This window comes from Nuphar pumila, chromosome 13, assembly GCF_984573655.1.
Source record: "Nuphar pumila chromosome 13, dmNupPumi1.hap1.1, whole genome shotgun sequence".
Taxonomy (NCBI): Eukaryota; Viridiplantae; Streptophyta; class Magnoliopsida; order Nymphaeales; family Nymphaeaceae; genus Nuphar; species Nuphar pumila.
In genome coordinates this window covers 26531060-26546927 of record NC_143261.1, presented here as the reverse complement: position 1 = coordinate 26546927, position 15868 = coordinate 26531060, and the positions used below count along the sequence as shown (strand labels likewise).

At 35.0% G+C, this 15868-nt stretch overlaps 1 protein-coding gene across 4 annotated transcripts in view; it reads left to right on the top strand.

The window, feature by feature from the left end:
• LOC149818164 (ADP-ribosylation factor GTPase-activating protein AGD4-like) overlaps positions 1-15868 on the top strand; it is a 57146-nt gene that overhangs the window by 17888 nt on the left and 23390 nt on the right. For 3 of the 4 annotated variants that reach the window (XM_089985888.1, XM_089985887.1, XM_089985886.1), the window contains exons 3-12: positions 1107-1207; positions 2288-2358; positions 8247-8309; positions 10531-10575; positions 12313-12378; positions 12462-12509; positions 12600-12695; positions 12801-12842; positions 12949-13158; positions 13356-13487. In XM_089985888.1, the coding sequence (XP_089842014.1) occupies positions 1107-1207; positions 2288-2358; positions 8247-8309; positions 10531-10575; positions 12313-12378; positions 12462-12509; positions 12600-12695; positions 12801-12842; positions 12949-13158; positions 13356-13487 (874 nt within the window). The remainder of the gene's footprint in view (positions 1-1106; positions 1208-2287; positions 2359-8246; positions 8310-10530; positions 10576-12312; positions 12379-12461; positions 12510-12599; positions 12696-12800; positions 12843-12948; positions 13159-13355; positions 13488-15868) is intronic. The other variant, XM_089985889.1, reaches the window with a different exon arrangement.

The following is a 15868-nucleotide window of genomic DNA, read 5'->3' as shown; positions in this document are numbered from 1 at the left end:
TGTGAACTCTTAAGTTGTAGAACATGAATTAGTGCCCCAATGATGTAGACTTAAGTCATTTACTGGAAGGTGATAAACATGCCTCCTTATTTACATTTAGTCAGCACAGTTTTTTTGAGGATGTTATCCGATCTTGGAGGGACAAGGTTGTGATATACTTGATGATTGATAAATTGGAGAAAGTAACATGCCAATATAAAGGTATAAACAATTTAAGCAGATGAAAATTTAATAAAGTGATGCTCAATGGAATGCATAAAAGCCGTGAGACATTGTCTTAGCAACCCTTTGCTGACATATGGTTTAAGCTCTTGGTTGATCATGGGACTAATTGGTACCCTTTATATCAGATATCCTGGTAATGTGATAGGTAACCCTTGCAAAGTTACTCATTATTGAGGGCATTTTATATTGTTGTAGATCTAGTGCAGCATGTCCATCATTCATAACAAGTCTAAATTTTTTCCCATCTCCTTTTCTCTTTTTCAAGTCAGGTTAGATTTCTACCATGTATGTAGTCAGTCTCACATATGTTTTTGTATCAACTTTGTTGGAGTTGTCTTCATAACTTCTGAGATCTATCTCTAAATTTAACATCCATCCAGAACACGAACACTTGTATTCCAAAAATTTGTTTTATCAAATAGCAGTCGACCATTGGCTGCCCTTGTCAAGTGAAAGTACTTGTTACACGACTGATATCAACATATTATTTTGAAATCAATTTTGTCAGACTTTAAAGTTGAAAGAAACGGCTGTACTTAGATGGCATTGTGAAAGGTAGGTACTTAGGAGGAGGATTCTCCAGAACTGAATCCGTGCAAATCAAAAACTACAAAAACTCTTTTTTTGTTTACCATATACAGATTTGAATTGTTTTACCAGAGCTGCTCATTTATCTAAACAGAATTATTAAGGGCTTAGGGAATTCAGGCTTCCACACTTTTCTAAAGATGCGGATAACTATGAGACACAGATTGCACCCACATAGTTGTGATTAAAACCCGAGTATGCATGTAGACGCACAAACACATTGTGGACACACTTGGATTGAATGATTGTGCTTCAGTTGCTTATCATCAATGGTATCTACCATTTCACTACAGAGTTGCTCTTGGGGAAGCATGTGGTGGAGATAATGCTTTTGCTGACACTTTGGAGTCATTTAGTGGTGGGCGTGATGATCTCATTAGTGTAGCTATTGGAGGTACTTTAAGCTTTTGACAAGCATGCATTTGTGTCTTTTACTTGATTGATTCCTTTCATATGATGGCCATTTGCAGGTATGTTTTGTCTCCAAAGTGCACAGAGGAGATTTGAAAATTGGGTGTGCACGAAGTTGCCTGTTGCCTCCTTTCGTTCAATGGCTAGGTGATAGTGTCATGTCATCTTAATTAAGGGGTCCCATTGTCCTTTCATGCCTACCTCCTCCCCAAATGCACATGTAGAAAAAAGGGAAGGGGCGGGATAGAAAGGATGTAGGATTTAGTGAAACCATGATTTTGTTCCCTAAGCTAAACCTTATGCTTCAGTTGTTAAATACTAATTTTGACGGGGAAGTGAATTAAGATTTCCTAGATATCGATCATGAAAATCATGTTGGTTGGTGGTTCTCTATTGGAGTATACCTTTTGGATGGATAATACAGTTATTAGGTTCTTCGCTTTTTACAGACTCATTTCAATTGTTAGTGAGGCCAACATGAAGATGTTGTGATTGATTGCTTTATTTGGAATCCTGATTAGGTAGGAAAGCTAAAACCAATGAGGATAACGTAGAAATCTTGTAATGTGAGTGCAGTAAAATGATTTTTGCTCCCATCTATGTCACATAAGTGTGGGTGCAGTATGGGGTACAACATGGTTATGAAGAGTATGACAGGATTTTGCTCTCATTTATGTCTCTATGAGCTGCATAAGACATCATCAACCATCAACTATCTCACAAGAACAATGCAAAATATTAAATATTTTGCAATTAAGAACATGCCACAAGACTCATACTTTCATATTACATAAACAAAAATATTATGGCAATAGTTGGACTCAATTTTCAATAGGTTTCACTCATTGTTTTTTGGATTATGTGTCTGTTTAACCGTCACTTGGTATGCTTCAAGGATGCTTTCAATCCATGATCAACTATCAAGAAATTTATATTGTTTAGTAGAAGCTTTCAGTTTATGTAGGACCAATTAACTAGACCTTTTTTCCTAGTGCCACATCACGTGAATGTTTCTAATTTTTCTCCTCATCCCTTTTCTGAACATTTTTGTTTTCTTTCTTAGGTCCTGTTATGTCAAAATACATTACCACATTTCGTGAACTTGGTAGCTACAAAGAGCTGCTTCGCTCTCAGGTAATCATCTTCTCCTAGTCTTGCATTATTTCACATTTGTGTTTCATTTCATCTATTTTTCTTTCTTTCTTTGTTTTCATACTCCAAAAGAAAACATTCATTTGGCACCCAGGTAAAATAAATTTTGAATTGCCTTGTCAGAACTATGAAATGAGGATTGAAAGCTGGATGAAACTGGGTGTGAAGGAGCAAAATAAACTCATGTTCATCAATACCCTGAAACAGTGGTTAAAAAGTTCATAGGCTGCTTCAGTGACCCTAATACAAATTACCTAAAAGTAGAGTTCACAGGGCGCATTCTGTTATAAACTCTGATGAGCTATAACGTTTGCAGCATTTACCAATAGATCTGGTTGAGAAAATAGAAGTCTAAACTCCTTTGTATAGGTGATGCATCACTAGGAGGAACATGAATCAATGTTATTGAAGACATGTCATAGTCATCCACATGTTTGGGTGCTTACAATAGAACAGGTCAATTATGTTTATCACCTCAACTTTTTCACTCAGGCATGTCACAGTTTGTTGTCTTGTAATTCTTGGAGCTCCTAGCTTTCCTTTTTGAACATTGGATTTTTTTGGTTCTATACAAGCTTGACTCTGAGCCTAAGCTCAGAAGTACAAGCTTGAGATGAACCTGAGCTAAGATGATCTAAAATAGAGAAAAGAATATATTTTCACATAGAGATGAGAGTAATTACCTTAGGTCCATTTTAAGACATACATAATACATGCATGCATACATACATATATAGTGATGCAAACATGCTAAATGGATTTTTTGGGATTTTTTATTTTAAATTTTGTCCGTACAGATGTGATCTACACAGTTGATTTTATAAGGATAAGCTCTTGGAGCATTCGACTCCGACACATTGATGGGTTTTTATAAGGTTCGAAAAATCAATAGTCCAAAATCTTTGTAAATTTTCAAGGCTCCAAAAAAAAAAATATATATATATATATATATATATTTTCATCTAAAACACACGATCTGGGTATTGATTCCTAGTCAAACACATCTATGGGGTCAGAATTACAGAAAAATCACCAGAAAAGCCAAAAACCCATTTAGCATGTTTGCATCTCTCTCTCTCTCTATATATATATATATAGTCTCGTCCAGTGTTATTAAAAATGCACCTCAAGGCGCAAAAAGCACGCCTCGCCTCAAGGCGAGGGGCTTTATGCCTTGAGGCGCATGTACAAAGCGCAACAACCCCGAGGTGGGTGCCTCATATACGCCTTGAGGTGTACGCCTCGAGACGAGGCGCGTCTCAAGTCGAGGTGTATACGCCTTGATTTTTTTAGTCAAATGAGGGTCAAAGCCCTCATTTGACCAAAATTTAGGGTTTTTTACGCAGTTTTAACTAAGCTGCTAGTAAAAAGGACATTTACTACAAGGCAAGGGCAAATACAAGAGAGAAAGAAAAGAAAGAATTTATACAAGGCAAGGGCGACAACCCTAAACCTAAACAAATCGGGTCTGATCCATAAGACACCGGGTCTCAAACATAAGCCCCAAAAAAAAATTCTTCCAGGGGGCGCTGCCTCCCTAAGACCCCGCCAGGGGCAGGACCCGCGCCAAGGGGAGCCCCCTTTCTGCAAGGGCAAAAAACTCTGAATTAGGCTCCACAATTTATCAGTTGGACCTATGTTAAAATGAGTGGGTACAAACCTGAATCCAAGTAAGTAATGTAGGTATCTGATCAAGATTCATGTTTAACTGGATTTTTATAAGAAAAACTATATCCAGATTCGATAAAAATTACATAAACTAGACCCAGTCCATACCTGGCAAAATAATATTTTTAATTATTTTACATTGAAAATTTGAGAATCTTAACCGAAACTCCGGTCAAACCTAGTTTGGTATAAAATTTTATAAACCATACCTAACCCATATAATAATCGGACCTCATGGTTCCAACCTGAATAATTAATCAGAATCCCTTCTTTGCAACCAAACCCTAGCCCTATAAGATCCAATATGTGTCTATTGGGTCATACCCAATCCATTGACACCCTTAGTAGCAGGTTCACCAATTTGCAGTCTAATAGACACTTAAAGCAACCACGTTAATGAAGTCATTGAGATTAGTTGCTTCGTTTCACAGAAAATTAATATCACCGTGTCAGCTTGTTCAATGTATTCAATTTCGTAGGAGTAATAATCTCTTCTAGAATGTGACGTTAAACCCTTTTATTGGCAAAATCAAGTCATGCAATTACATGCAGTCACAACCCTATATATATGGAAATGAAAACATGCATTTTCTAATATATATATATATATATATTAACATTTGGTTGTTAATGCTAAAATACATTTTCTAATTATGACATGATATTGTTAATGCTAATATGCATTTCGTTGTTAATGTTAATTTTTTATTTAATGTGAATGCTCATGTTTTATTTCTTAGATACTTACATAGATCAAGTTGTTGCATTAATGTTATTTTTACATGTTAATCTCATATTTTTTCAGTATTTATTTGAGATTTTTTAATATTTTTATTTATTTATAATTTTAGATATTTTTTATAGTTTTTTTAAGTTAAAAAAAAACTTTGAGGCTTACGCTTTACGCCTCGAGGCTTATGCCTCGCCTTAAATTTTGGTGGAGCGCCTCGCTACGTTTCGATGCTTTTCACATCACTGGTCTCGTCCCTCTTGAGTCATATTCTTTTGTAACTTATGTCATCCCGTTCAATGTTGTTCCTAGACCCTGCTAGCCATTTGCTTGCTCAAACTGTTCTATTGGGTCATACCCAATCCATTGACACCCTTAGTAGCAGGTTCACCAATTTGCAGTCTAATAGACACTTAAAGCAACCACGTTAATGAAGTCATTGAGATTAGTTGCTTCGTACATTTTCTAATTATGACATGATATTGTTAATGCTAATATGCATTTCGTTGTTAATGTTAATTTTTTATTTAATGTGAATGCTCATGTTTTATTTCTTAGATACTTACATAGATCAAGTTGTTGCATTAATGTTATTTTTACATGTTAATCTCATATTTTTTCAGTATTTATTTGAGATTTTTTAATATTTTTATTTATTTATAATTTTAGATATTTTTTATAGTTTTTTTAAGTTAAAAAAAAACTTTGAGGCTTACGCTTTACGCCTCGAGGCTTATGCCTCGCCTTAAATTTTGGTGGAGCGCCTCGCTACGTTTCGATGCTTTTCACATCACTGGTCTCGTCCCTCTTGAGTCATATTCTTTTGTAACTTATGTCATCCCGTTCAATGTTGTTCCTAGACCCTGCTAGCCATTTGCTTGCTCAAACTGTACACATTCAAAAGAGGCGACAAAAGTTCAAAACAAGAGAGATCACCCGCATGTAACTAGTTCGTTCCCGCATGCAGAATATCATATGGAGGTCAATCATTTTCTTTTGGAATGGGTAAAGGGAAAGCACACAAGAGAGATCACTGGGCGTATTTTCGATCTATCGGGCCTTGGATTCTTATCTCATTCTGACCCTCCATCCATTGTTGTATGTTTCAATACTGTGTTACCAATTGCCCTTGGAATGACTTCCAACTTTTTGGAAACTTGTCGTTGTTCCAAGGCTGCTGTCTTTCCTCCCGTGTGTGTGTGTGTGTGTGTGTGTTAATTTTGCTGCTATTGAAGGCACAAAACTATTGAGCTTAAAATCATCGGTTCAAGCTTTACTGACTTAGTTTGACCACATAGATGTGTTCAGCATGGTTTGTTTGCTAAGAATCAAATATTGGATTACGTTATTTCAATCTTAAAATATGATTTTTGGAGTTATGAAATTTTAGTGCATTGTGACCCATTGTTTTTTGAAGCCCTTAAAAAAACTGCTTACATGTCGCAATCAAATAAGGTCCAGTCTACAAAAGAAATCTGAAAATTATTAAAAGAAGGTGATTTGTACTCAATAGTTTTGTGCCTTTAATAGCACTAGGTACAAATGGCTCTAGATCTCCATTGTGCAGGTTGAAATGATCCAACCAGACCTCATAGATGAATTCAGAATGTCCAAAATATTGGGGAACGGCTTTTGAATTGTGTTTTTTGACAAAAAAGCATGATTTTATGACCTGGAAAAGTATCACACATTGTAGGCTGTTTATTTTTGAAGCCTTAGAAAAGCCTACCTACATGTCTTAATCAGACAATCTAAGAGCCGATTCTCACTAAGAAAAACATGTAGATGGCATTTGCATGGTTAGTTTCATTGAAAACAACTAAAAAAAAAGAGGCATTTGTACCTACAAACAATTGTAGCAAAAATGGTCCCATATATATATGTATTAAAGTGGAAAATGAACTTCCGGCTTCTTATATATCAATCATGCCTAGCGACTGATTTATTTGCACATGGCTGTATGATATAAAGTTATAAACCCTATGAAGAATTCATTTTTATCTTTATGCGCATGCCCAAGCTGGGCTGAACCAAACAGCCCTTGTTGAAGCTAAAGCTTATTATGCATAACAAGTTCATTATGAGCAGAATAAGCTTTATTTTACAAGCTATAATGAGCCCATTCCCCAGCCAAACCAAGGAGTTGTGATCTGCTTGGTTCATTTGTCGGTCCTGGTAATATTTGCTAACTAGTGACGTGCATATTTGAATTGGCAAATGGAGTTTGAGCAAAGAAGTGAAAGTTGCATTTGGATTATTCGTTTAATCTCCAGTGTCTGTTCGGTGCTAAGGAAGAAAATTTTCTGATGGGCGTACAGTATGTTCATAGTCAAATAAGCATGGATGGGTCTTAGAAGGAGCAGGCAGGTTGTCAGAACCAGCTGAGATTTAAGTATTCTTGTAACCAGAGTGTAATGACTTAGGTTAGGCCCTGATTGGATCTGTTTTTATTTGTTGTTTAGAAAAATAAATTAAAGCACATTTTGTAAAGAAAATATTTGCCTTCATTTTTAATTAAATTAATGTTTGGATCACCAATTAGTTAAACCAAAATGACAAACAAAAAGAGATTAATAGTGAGTGGTGGTGACAGAGATTGTAATGGTGGTGGCAGTAGTGGTGGTGATGATGGAGGATACAATACTGATGGTGGTGAAGAAGTGGTAGTGGTGGTGAGGGTGTTGGTGAAGAAGAGTGATGGTGATGCTGGCAGCAGGTGGTGGTGGTGAGGTGGTGAGGTGGTGATAGTGGTGATTATGATGGTGGTGGTGGAAAATTGGTGGTGATGGTGGTCATAGTGGTAGAATGGAAGAAAATAAGTAGTAGTGGAAAAAAAAGTTGGGTCCCCCTTGTTTTTAAAAAAGGTGTGATATCTCATTAAATTTATAAAAACGTTAAAAAAAAGAAAAACAAAAGAACCAAACACCAAAACTTGCTACTTAAAATAAGTATAAATATCAAGGAGCTGTTTATAAACTCATTCACAGGTGGTTAGTGATGCAAAATTTTGGGTCCAGTTCTAATATCTTCAACTATTAGGGTAATTGACTATTTCACAAATAAATGATGTTCTTGAAATATGATGCTTGCCGTACAATGGGTTTCACATTGCTTTGAATGTTGTACTTACTGCTCAGGAAAAAAATGATCCACATGACTGGCATTGCATGATCAAATCTGATACCTCATCTTTAATACACAAATATAAAGTGCAATGTTGGTTAAGTAATTACTAATGGAAATCATATCTGTATTTTATGTTTTGACTGCTTGCTTTACTAATTTCTGTAGCTGTGAAGAATTAGGCTTCTTTTGGTTATTTATGCATATTAGGGTGATTTGCAGTTATATAGATGCATGTAGAATGGAAATTTCTTCTTCTGTTTTTTTTTTTATTTCACGAATATTGCTATAAAACCTTTTAGTATTATTCTAAGAGGAGGATTCAAGATGCATGTGCTGTTGTTTATAGGTGGAGTATATGTTAAATAATCGCTTATCGCAGTTCATGAACGGTGATCTTCAAGATGTGAAGGTAGTCTGACTCTATCTTCCTTTTTATATTTGATCAATTCTAAAAATGTTTAAGACATAGGCTTTAAAACCATAATATTTTCTGATATGCGTAATCATGGATGTCATTAGCCCAGTAAAGCTGTGTTTCTTAGGCTATATGACTATGCCAGTTCATTCCTTCAAAAAGGGGAAAAAATAAAGACTGCCCAGTTCAAAGAATTTTTGGATATACCTTGTCATACTCCGATTTTGGGATTAAAGTTAAACCAAGTAAGAAATACCCAAAGTGACCATAAGTCTTAGTTGGGAGCTTCAAAGGTCATGGTGAAGCAGGAAAAAAAGCACCGCGAGATGATTCCTTTGGTTAAATAGATTTTGCAATCTTCAGTCTTAAATTTGATAGATCAATGCAGTGAAATCTGTACTAAAAAGTGATGCCCACTCTATGGGCTCTGAAAGGACGATTATCAGAACTAGGTGATAAAGCAATAACATTGTACCATGAACTTTTACACATTTCCCTTTTTCTCTCATTTTTTTTTCTTAGTTTTAGGCTTTTAGCTTGAAGTTGGAGTTCATGGAGGTTTTTGTTTAGGTTAGATGCTTTGTTTTCCATGCTTCTGTTGTATTCTGATCAGAGTTTGAAATACTTAAATGGGTCACTTTTCCCTAAGCAGTAAGCAATATACTTCTTCAGGAGGATAAGTGCTGACATCAATGTGTGATCTAGTGAAGCTGGTGGCTTAACGCATCTGGGTTTACAAGTTCTATTTTGATGGGTATAATGAGTATAACTTGGGACAAGCTGTCAGCTTCAGGTTTTATGGTTTACCTCTATTTCTAGTGGATGATGGAAAATGTGGTTTGTCGTTTGCTTGTAAAAGATGTATTGAACATGGTACCAAGAAAATGTTAATCTTTGTATGATGATCCTTGGATATGAATAAAGGAATCCTTGTGTTAGGTGTTTTTGTTTATCTTTGAGCTTAGATTCTTTTTTTTGCTAATCTTATTCCTCTATGTTGGTATAAGCTAATACAATAAATATATGTGCTTCCAATTTATCCAACAAAGAAATAAGACTTCTTGAGAAGAGGAAATATGCTTAATATCATTTGATTGAATAGTTGCCTCATCTCCTTGTTGTTTGAGGAAACCCTCTATTTAAATTGGTGTTTTTTCCATGAAAAGCAAACATAACGAATCAACTGTTCGGCCAAGATAATAGTTGTCCTGAATTCAAATTGATTATGTTTCTACTCCCTGGAAGGAACACTAAATTGAAGCTCCTTCTGCATCTCCATCACTTGGATAGATAGATAATAATGATAGAGTTTTTGGTTTTTCCATGTTGTAAAATGTGAACAATGAAAAGAGATAAGTACCTTGGTCACATAAATCATGGTTAAATCTCTCTATTTATTAGGATGCCTCAGTTGCAACTTATAAATGTGTCACTCGCTCTTTAGAAAACTACTTACATACCCTAGGTGGTGGTAATTAATGCAAGAAATCACATGGTATTTTTAAATTTGTTAGGGGCAAAAGATGTGGTGAACTTATTAGCGTCCACATATGGCCATGGAAGTTAACAAGAAAGTTAATGATATATATGGGAAAATATTGGCTACCTCCAACTGTACCATCTTCTCTGGTAGAAAATATTTGTTTTTTCTCTTTATCTTTGGATACATCAAGCACTATGAATATATTCTACATTTTTTAGTTAGTCAAAATCATATTTTGAATTGTCTGATGGTGTTGTGTAAGTAGGTTTTTTAAGAGGTTCAAACAAAGCTAATGGCACACAAGGCACAAAACTTTCATGATTGAAAAAAACATGGTTTTGAATAGAAACCACTTGATCCAAAGTCTGGTTTCTAAGAAGAAAACTGTGGTGAACACATCAATGCAGTTAGATTGATCATATAAAGTTTGCATCTCAGTTTTTGCTAGAGAGTATGTTACTTTCTAGCAAAAATACAAAACATTCTATTGAAGTCTCGTGAGAGTGTCTATTTGTTGGATCATGAAAAATACTAATGTGTTTGACTGAATTTTATGACAGATGCTAAAATCACTTGTAAAGTCATTTTGTTGTTAAGTAAATATATGATGCTAGGTTTAACATGTTTTATTATTTATTTATTTAAATATTTTATCGTAATCAAGGATACAGGGGTTTCTTTTTTTTCATTGTTCTTTGCTAAAATATCCTTTTCTTCCATGGCTTACTGTAGGAATCTCGTCGCCGCTTTGACAAAGCTACAATTGCTTATGATCAGGTATTGCTCTCCTATTGTTATGATCTATAGTTCTTGTTAATAACTTGGTAGAGATCATAGCGAAAAGTTTAAAACTGCAATGAACCAATTGTCAAATTCTTGTGAGAAATTCAAATTTTTATATTTATTTTTCTTTCAGCAAAAGTAAAACATTGGATCTTCAAAAACTATACATAAATAAAAAAAATAGGATGATGAGAAAATGTACAAAACCTGCTTTTCCAATTTTTTTTGCCAATAACAGCATAAGGATTATGATAAAATATCAATGTTTTATTTTAAGTGAAAGTTCAGGAAATTTTGAAAATATTGCAATATTTTGTGGTATTTTCAACAATATCATGACATTTGTCACTATGCTCGAATATGCTTTGTGTACTTTTGTAGTTGTGGTATTTGATTTCCTAAAGGTATCCAGACCTTGCAGTGCTATTTGATGAATCAGATCCTTATGCAGTTTCATTGCTAATTATTATCTCGTAATTGGTTGTTGCATTTGCATTCCTTTTTCTTCTTTCTTTCTGCAATTCATGGCATGTTTATGTAGGTTTACAAAGCTGAAACACCAAATGTTGCTCTATATTAGTCAATTTTTATGGCTCTTTTTAATCAAAGAAAAGAAAAGTTTTAGCTTCATAAATTTTCAGCTTTTCTTCCACTCCAGTTAAACATATTTTAAATATTCTCATTTTTGTGCCTCTTTTTAATCAAAGAAAAAAAATAGGAATTTTTAGCTTCATAAAATTTCATCCTTCTTTCACTCCAGTTATAGTGTTATACTCTGAATGCTCTATATTAGTACAGGAGAGTGCACTTGGCTATGTCTCTATTCATTTCCTCCTTGGCCTTCTTGCTCTTAGTGTATATAGTGTGGTACTTTGCAATAAGATATAAAAGAAAATCTGTCATTTTGTGCGCTCTTTCAGTTTTTTTCTATATGTAAGATGTGTCTATTAAACTATTCTACTACTCATTTCCTTGTATTTTGCAGTTCATGCCTTCATGTCTCTAGAAGAATAGCATCTAAATAGTTGTATAACTATGCCTGGTGAATGAGACTTATTGACTCTTCCAGTCTATTATTTGCCATGTATTTGAACATGTATCTCCATATCAGGATTTTTCATGTTGGCTTCTCAATTTGTTGTTGTTGCCTGGTGGAAGAGTTGGTTCACAGATATAATGTGAAGAGAAGCAGGTTTGGCCGTTAGGCTTCTTAAGGTCTCGGCAATGGTTTATCCTTGGTTTGGTGGAACCAAACCTTTTTATTTTGATTTGAAAACCAGAACTAATGAATTATGCTTCTAGGTTGCGAGTTTTCTTGAATGGCTCTTTGTTAGCGAAGAAAAAAATTGAGTTTCAAGAAGCTCATTAGTTTTTAATATCTTGTATCAGTTATGGAGAAGTGCATTCTGCTGATTTATCATGTGCTTTGTTGATATGTTGTACTGTTATGTATGTCTGTTAACAAATGTCTGTTGCTGATGCATGTCAATTTTTTAGTGCAGAAAATTAATGAATCCTATTGTTCCAATGTTTCTGGAGTTTGTGACAATACCTACTTCAGCCTTGTTTATTTTCTGCTATGCTTTGACTTTTGAATTGTTTCTCAAAATAATTGTATTGGATTTGTAGATCTACTGTGGGCAATAATTTTCTTTGCCAACTTTCTGGGTAGCCACTCTTGGTATAAGAGGTTTTTAGTTTTCCTTGTGTTAATATAAGTGCTTGTCTTAGGCACGTGAGAAGTTCATGTCTTTAAAGAAGTCTACCCGACCTGATATTGTTGAAGAACTGGAAGAGGTAAAATTGTTGTTTTACATAGCGATAGTTGTTCTCGGGATAGGACTGTTTTGGCTTAATGTTATGGCCCATTTTGCATGCAGGACCTCCATAATTCGAGGTCTGCATTTGAGAGGTGTCGTTTTAATCTAGTACGTTCACATATTTAACTTCCTTTTACTTGCTGGGCATGCCTTGCTTAGTCACTTTATTTAAATTACACTTTGCTCATTATGTATCAGATAAGTGCCATTGCAAATATTGAATCAAAAAAAAAGTTTGAGTTTCTTGAATCACTTAGCGCAATGATGGATGCTCATCTACGATATTTCAAACAGGTTATACTTTTGCTTGTCATTTAATCATTCTCCCATACCTTCGGCCTTTTTGAAGGATTCCTTTATTTTTTTTTTGCCTGATATGTTGCTATTTTGCATTTATAGGGATATGAGTTGCTACACCAAATGGAACCATTCATTCACCAGGTTAAAACAGATGCTTGATTGTAACTCAAATTGCAGACAACTAGTTTTGTTCCATATAACCTTATGTATTTGTCTTTTCTATACATTTCTTGGTTTCTGGCACAAGGTTTTGACTTATGCACAGCAGTCAAAAGATATGGCCCTTGCTGAGCAAGATGAACTTGCAAAGAGGATTCAGGAGTTCAGAACCCAGACAGAGTTAGAAAACTTGCGAACAGATATAAAGCCCTCAACAAGTGGTGATGGTATTCAGGTTGTTGGTTCAAATTCTTACAAGACAATAGAGGCACTGATGCAAGCAACTGCACATGGTAAGGTAATGTCTAGAAAATCTATGTTTGTTCATCCTTCCTCTTCTTGAGTTTTGATGATTGGTTTTCATCTAGAACTTGAACAATTGAGTTTCCCAGATTGTTTCCTCATGTTCTCTGCTTGTTGCTTCTTTTCTGTTTGTCTAAGTGAAGTAGGTTGGTTTCCTCTTGATGCTTATCATAGAGAACTATTTCTTTCCAGGTTCAGATAATCAAGCAAGGTTATCTTCTGAAGCGATCTTCAAATTTGAGAGGTGATTGGAAGAGAAGATTTTTCGTACTTGACAGCCACGGGACACTAAATTATTACAGAGCACAGTCAAGTAAACCTTTGGTAACAGTCTTTGCACTGGCTGCACATAATCACATTGTGCCTTTTAATTTAAATGAAACCAAGGCTTGGCGTGGTCATATCATTACTGTCACAATAAGTGCAGTTTATAATGAAGCGCACTTCATGTTAGAAGTCTAGATTTGAATTTTCAACAATCCCAAGACAGTTCTCTCAGTACCTTCTGATGTGGTAACTAGACTGTTTTGTTGTCCTGTCTCAAGATGAGATGCTGTAAACCTTTGATAATTACTACATTACAAATTATTTTCAGGCAGTTATGCCAACAAATTGTTCTGCAGTCAAAATTTGCTGAGAACTATAGAATTCAAGAAAGATGCACAAGATTAACATGGAATCTTGGGCTTAGATATTGTAGACAGGAGAGAGATCAGGGGGTTCTCTCTCTCTCACGTGTATATGTGCGTGTGTGTGTGTGCATGGCGTATTGAAATAGGTAGACAGGCAGACTGACTTATATATACATATATATATGAGAAGGTGGATTGTCCTACCCCATTTCTCGTTAGGTCTCATTAGGACCTTCCGGAAATTGTACTTTCAAGTATTTTTTGCTCCATCCGAACCGTTAGATGTATTTATCATTGCTGATTTACTAAGAAATGAGTTTTTTTTCAAACTGATTTGATGTAAAAATGTAAATATTTTATTATCAAATTTTAGTATAATATCAACCATTGATTTTCTTACCTCTTTAAAATACACATTGGAGCATAAAAATTCTTAATCATATTGAGTAAACAATGATAACCACATCTAGCGGTACATATCGACCAAAAAAACTTGAAAGTGCAATTTTCAAAAGGTCCTAACAGGACCTAACTAAAAAAAGGTAGGACCATCCCCCTTCTCTCTCTCTCTCTCTCTCTATATATATATATATATATATATATATATATATATATATATATATATATATATATATAAAGTGGTAGCTGCCTACCACTTTTCTAGCCTACCATGAGCGAATGGTGTTTCTGGATTGTTTTTTGCAAATCTGACCTGCAAATGTGTTCAACATGGTTGATTTGCTAGGAAGGGACACTTGGATGTTTTTCGACAAAAGAACATGATTTTTTAAGCCTTGAATATTTATGAAAATCTTACACCATTAAATTTTAAACCTTATAAAACCTACTTGTGTGTCAGAATCGGGTGATTCAAGATTCGATTCTTATAAAATCAAGCATGTAGAAAAACATTTTTATGGTCAGAACAATGTTGTGAAAGCCGTTGAGGCGTAGTGAGGCGCTCCGCCAAAAACCAAAGTGAGGCGTAAAGTGTAAGTCTCAATTTTTTTTAAACTTTAGAAAAACTTTAAAAAAAGGCTAACATAAAAAAAAAGACTAACATAAAAAAAAAAGAATGCAAAAAAAAAACTAGAACCAAAAGACGGAGAGAGATTACCTGTCGAGAGAGGGAGAGAACATTCTTCATCTTCTTACTCCTTGTGTTAGCAGAAATTTATAAAAAATGTGTCTAACATTAAAAAAAATGACTAACATAAAAAAAATGCAAAAAAAAAGAACCAAAAGAGAGAGAGAGAGAGAGAGAGAGAGAGAGAGAGAGAGAGAGAGAGAGAGAGAGAGAGAGAGAGAGAACCTTCTTCTTCTTCCTTTCGGCAGAGAGAGAGGGAGAGATAGAGATAGAGAGGAAGAGCAAGAGAGAAAGAGGGAAAGAGGGGAGAGGCCCAATCAATTTGACTGAGGCATGCCTCATGCTGAGGCACACCTGGCCATGATGTGTGCGCCTCATAGCCCCCGAGGTGTGCATTGTCATGAGGCATGCGCCTTGGGGTTTTACGCAATAATCATGTGCCTCATGGTGCAAAGTGCCTAGCCATAAGGTGAGGCATGCCTTTTGCATCTTGAGGCGTGGTTTTTAATAACATTGAGTCAGATCTAAGAAAAACGTGAAAAATTCCCTTCAAAAGCTGATGGGCTGGCGGTAGGTCAAAAAAGTGGTAGGCAGACCTACTCTCTCTCACTTCCCATATATACATATGGAAAGTGAGAGAGAGAGGGCCAACCTTAAATGTTAAAAACTTAAAATTAATGAACTTGAAGGTACCTTATATATTACATTATTACATGTACATGCCTATGTACTTGCCTTATATTTTTTAATATAGAGTTTCTTTATTTATGTATATTAGTTTAGAAATTCTTTTTGAAATCTATTTGCATATATGGAATGTGCAATACCAATAACTTTTCACTTGTATAGATGTACATATAAGATCGTATCAATTTTTGCATAGAATTTTTACCATGAAAACAAGTCTAATATTGAACTTGTCTGTCATGAATTGTATTTTGCATTGTCCCATCCAATTTGGGGTGTGAATTGGCTTTTGATGCACT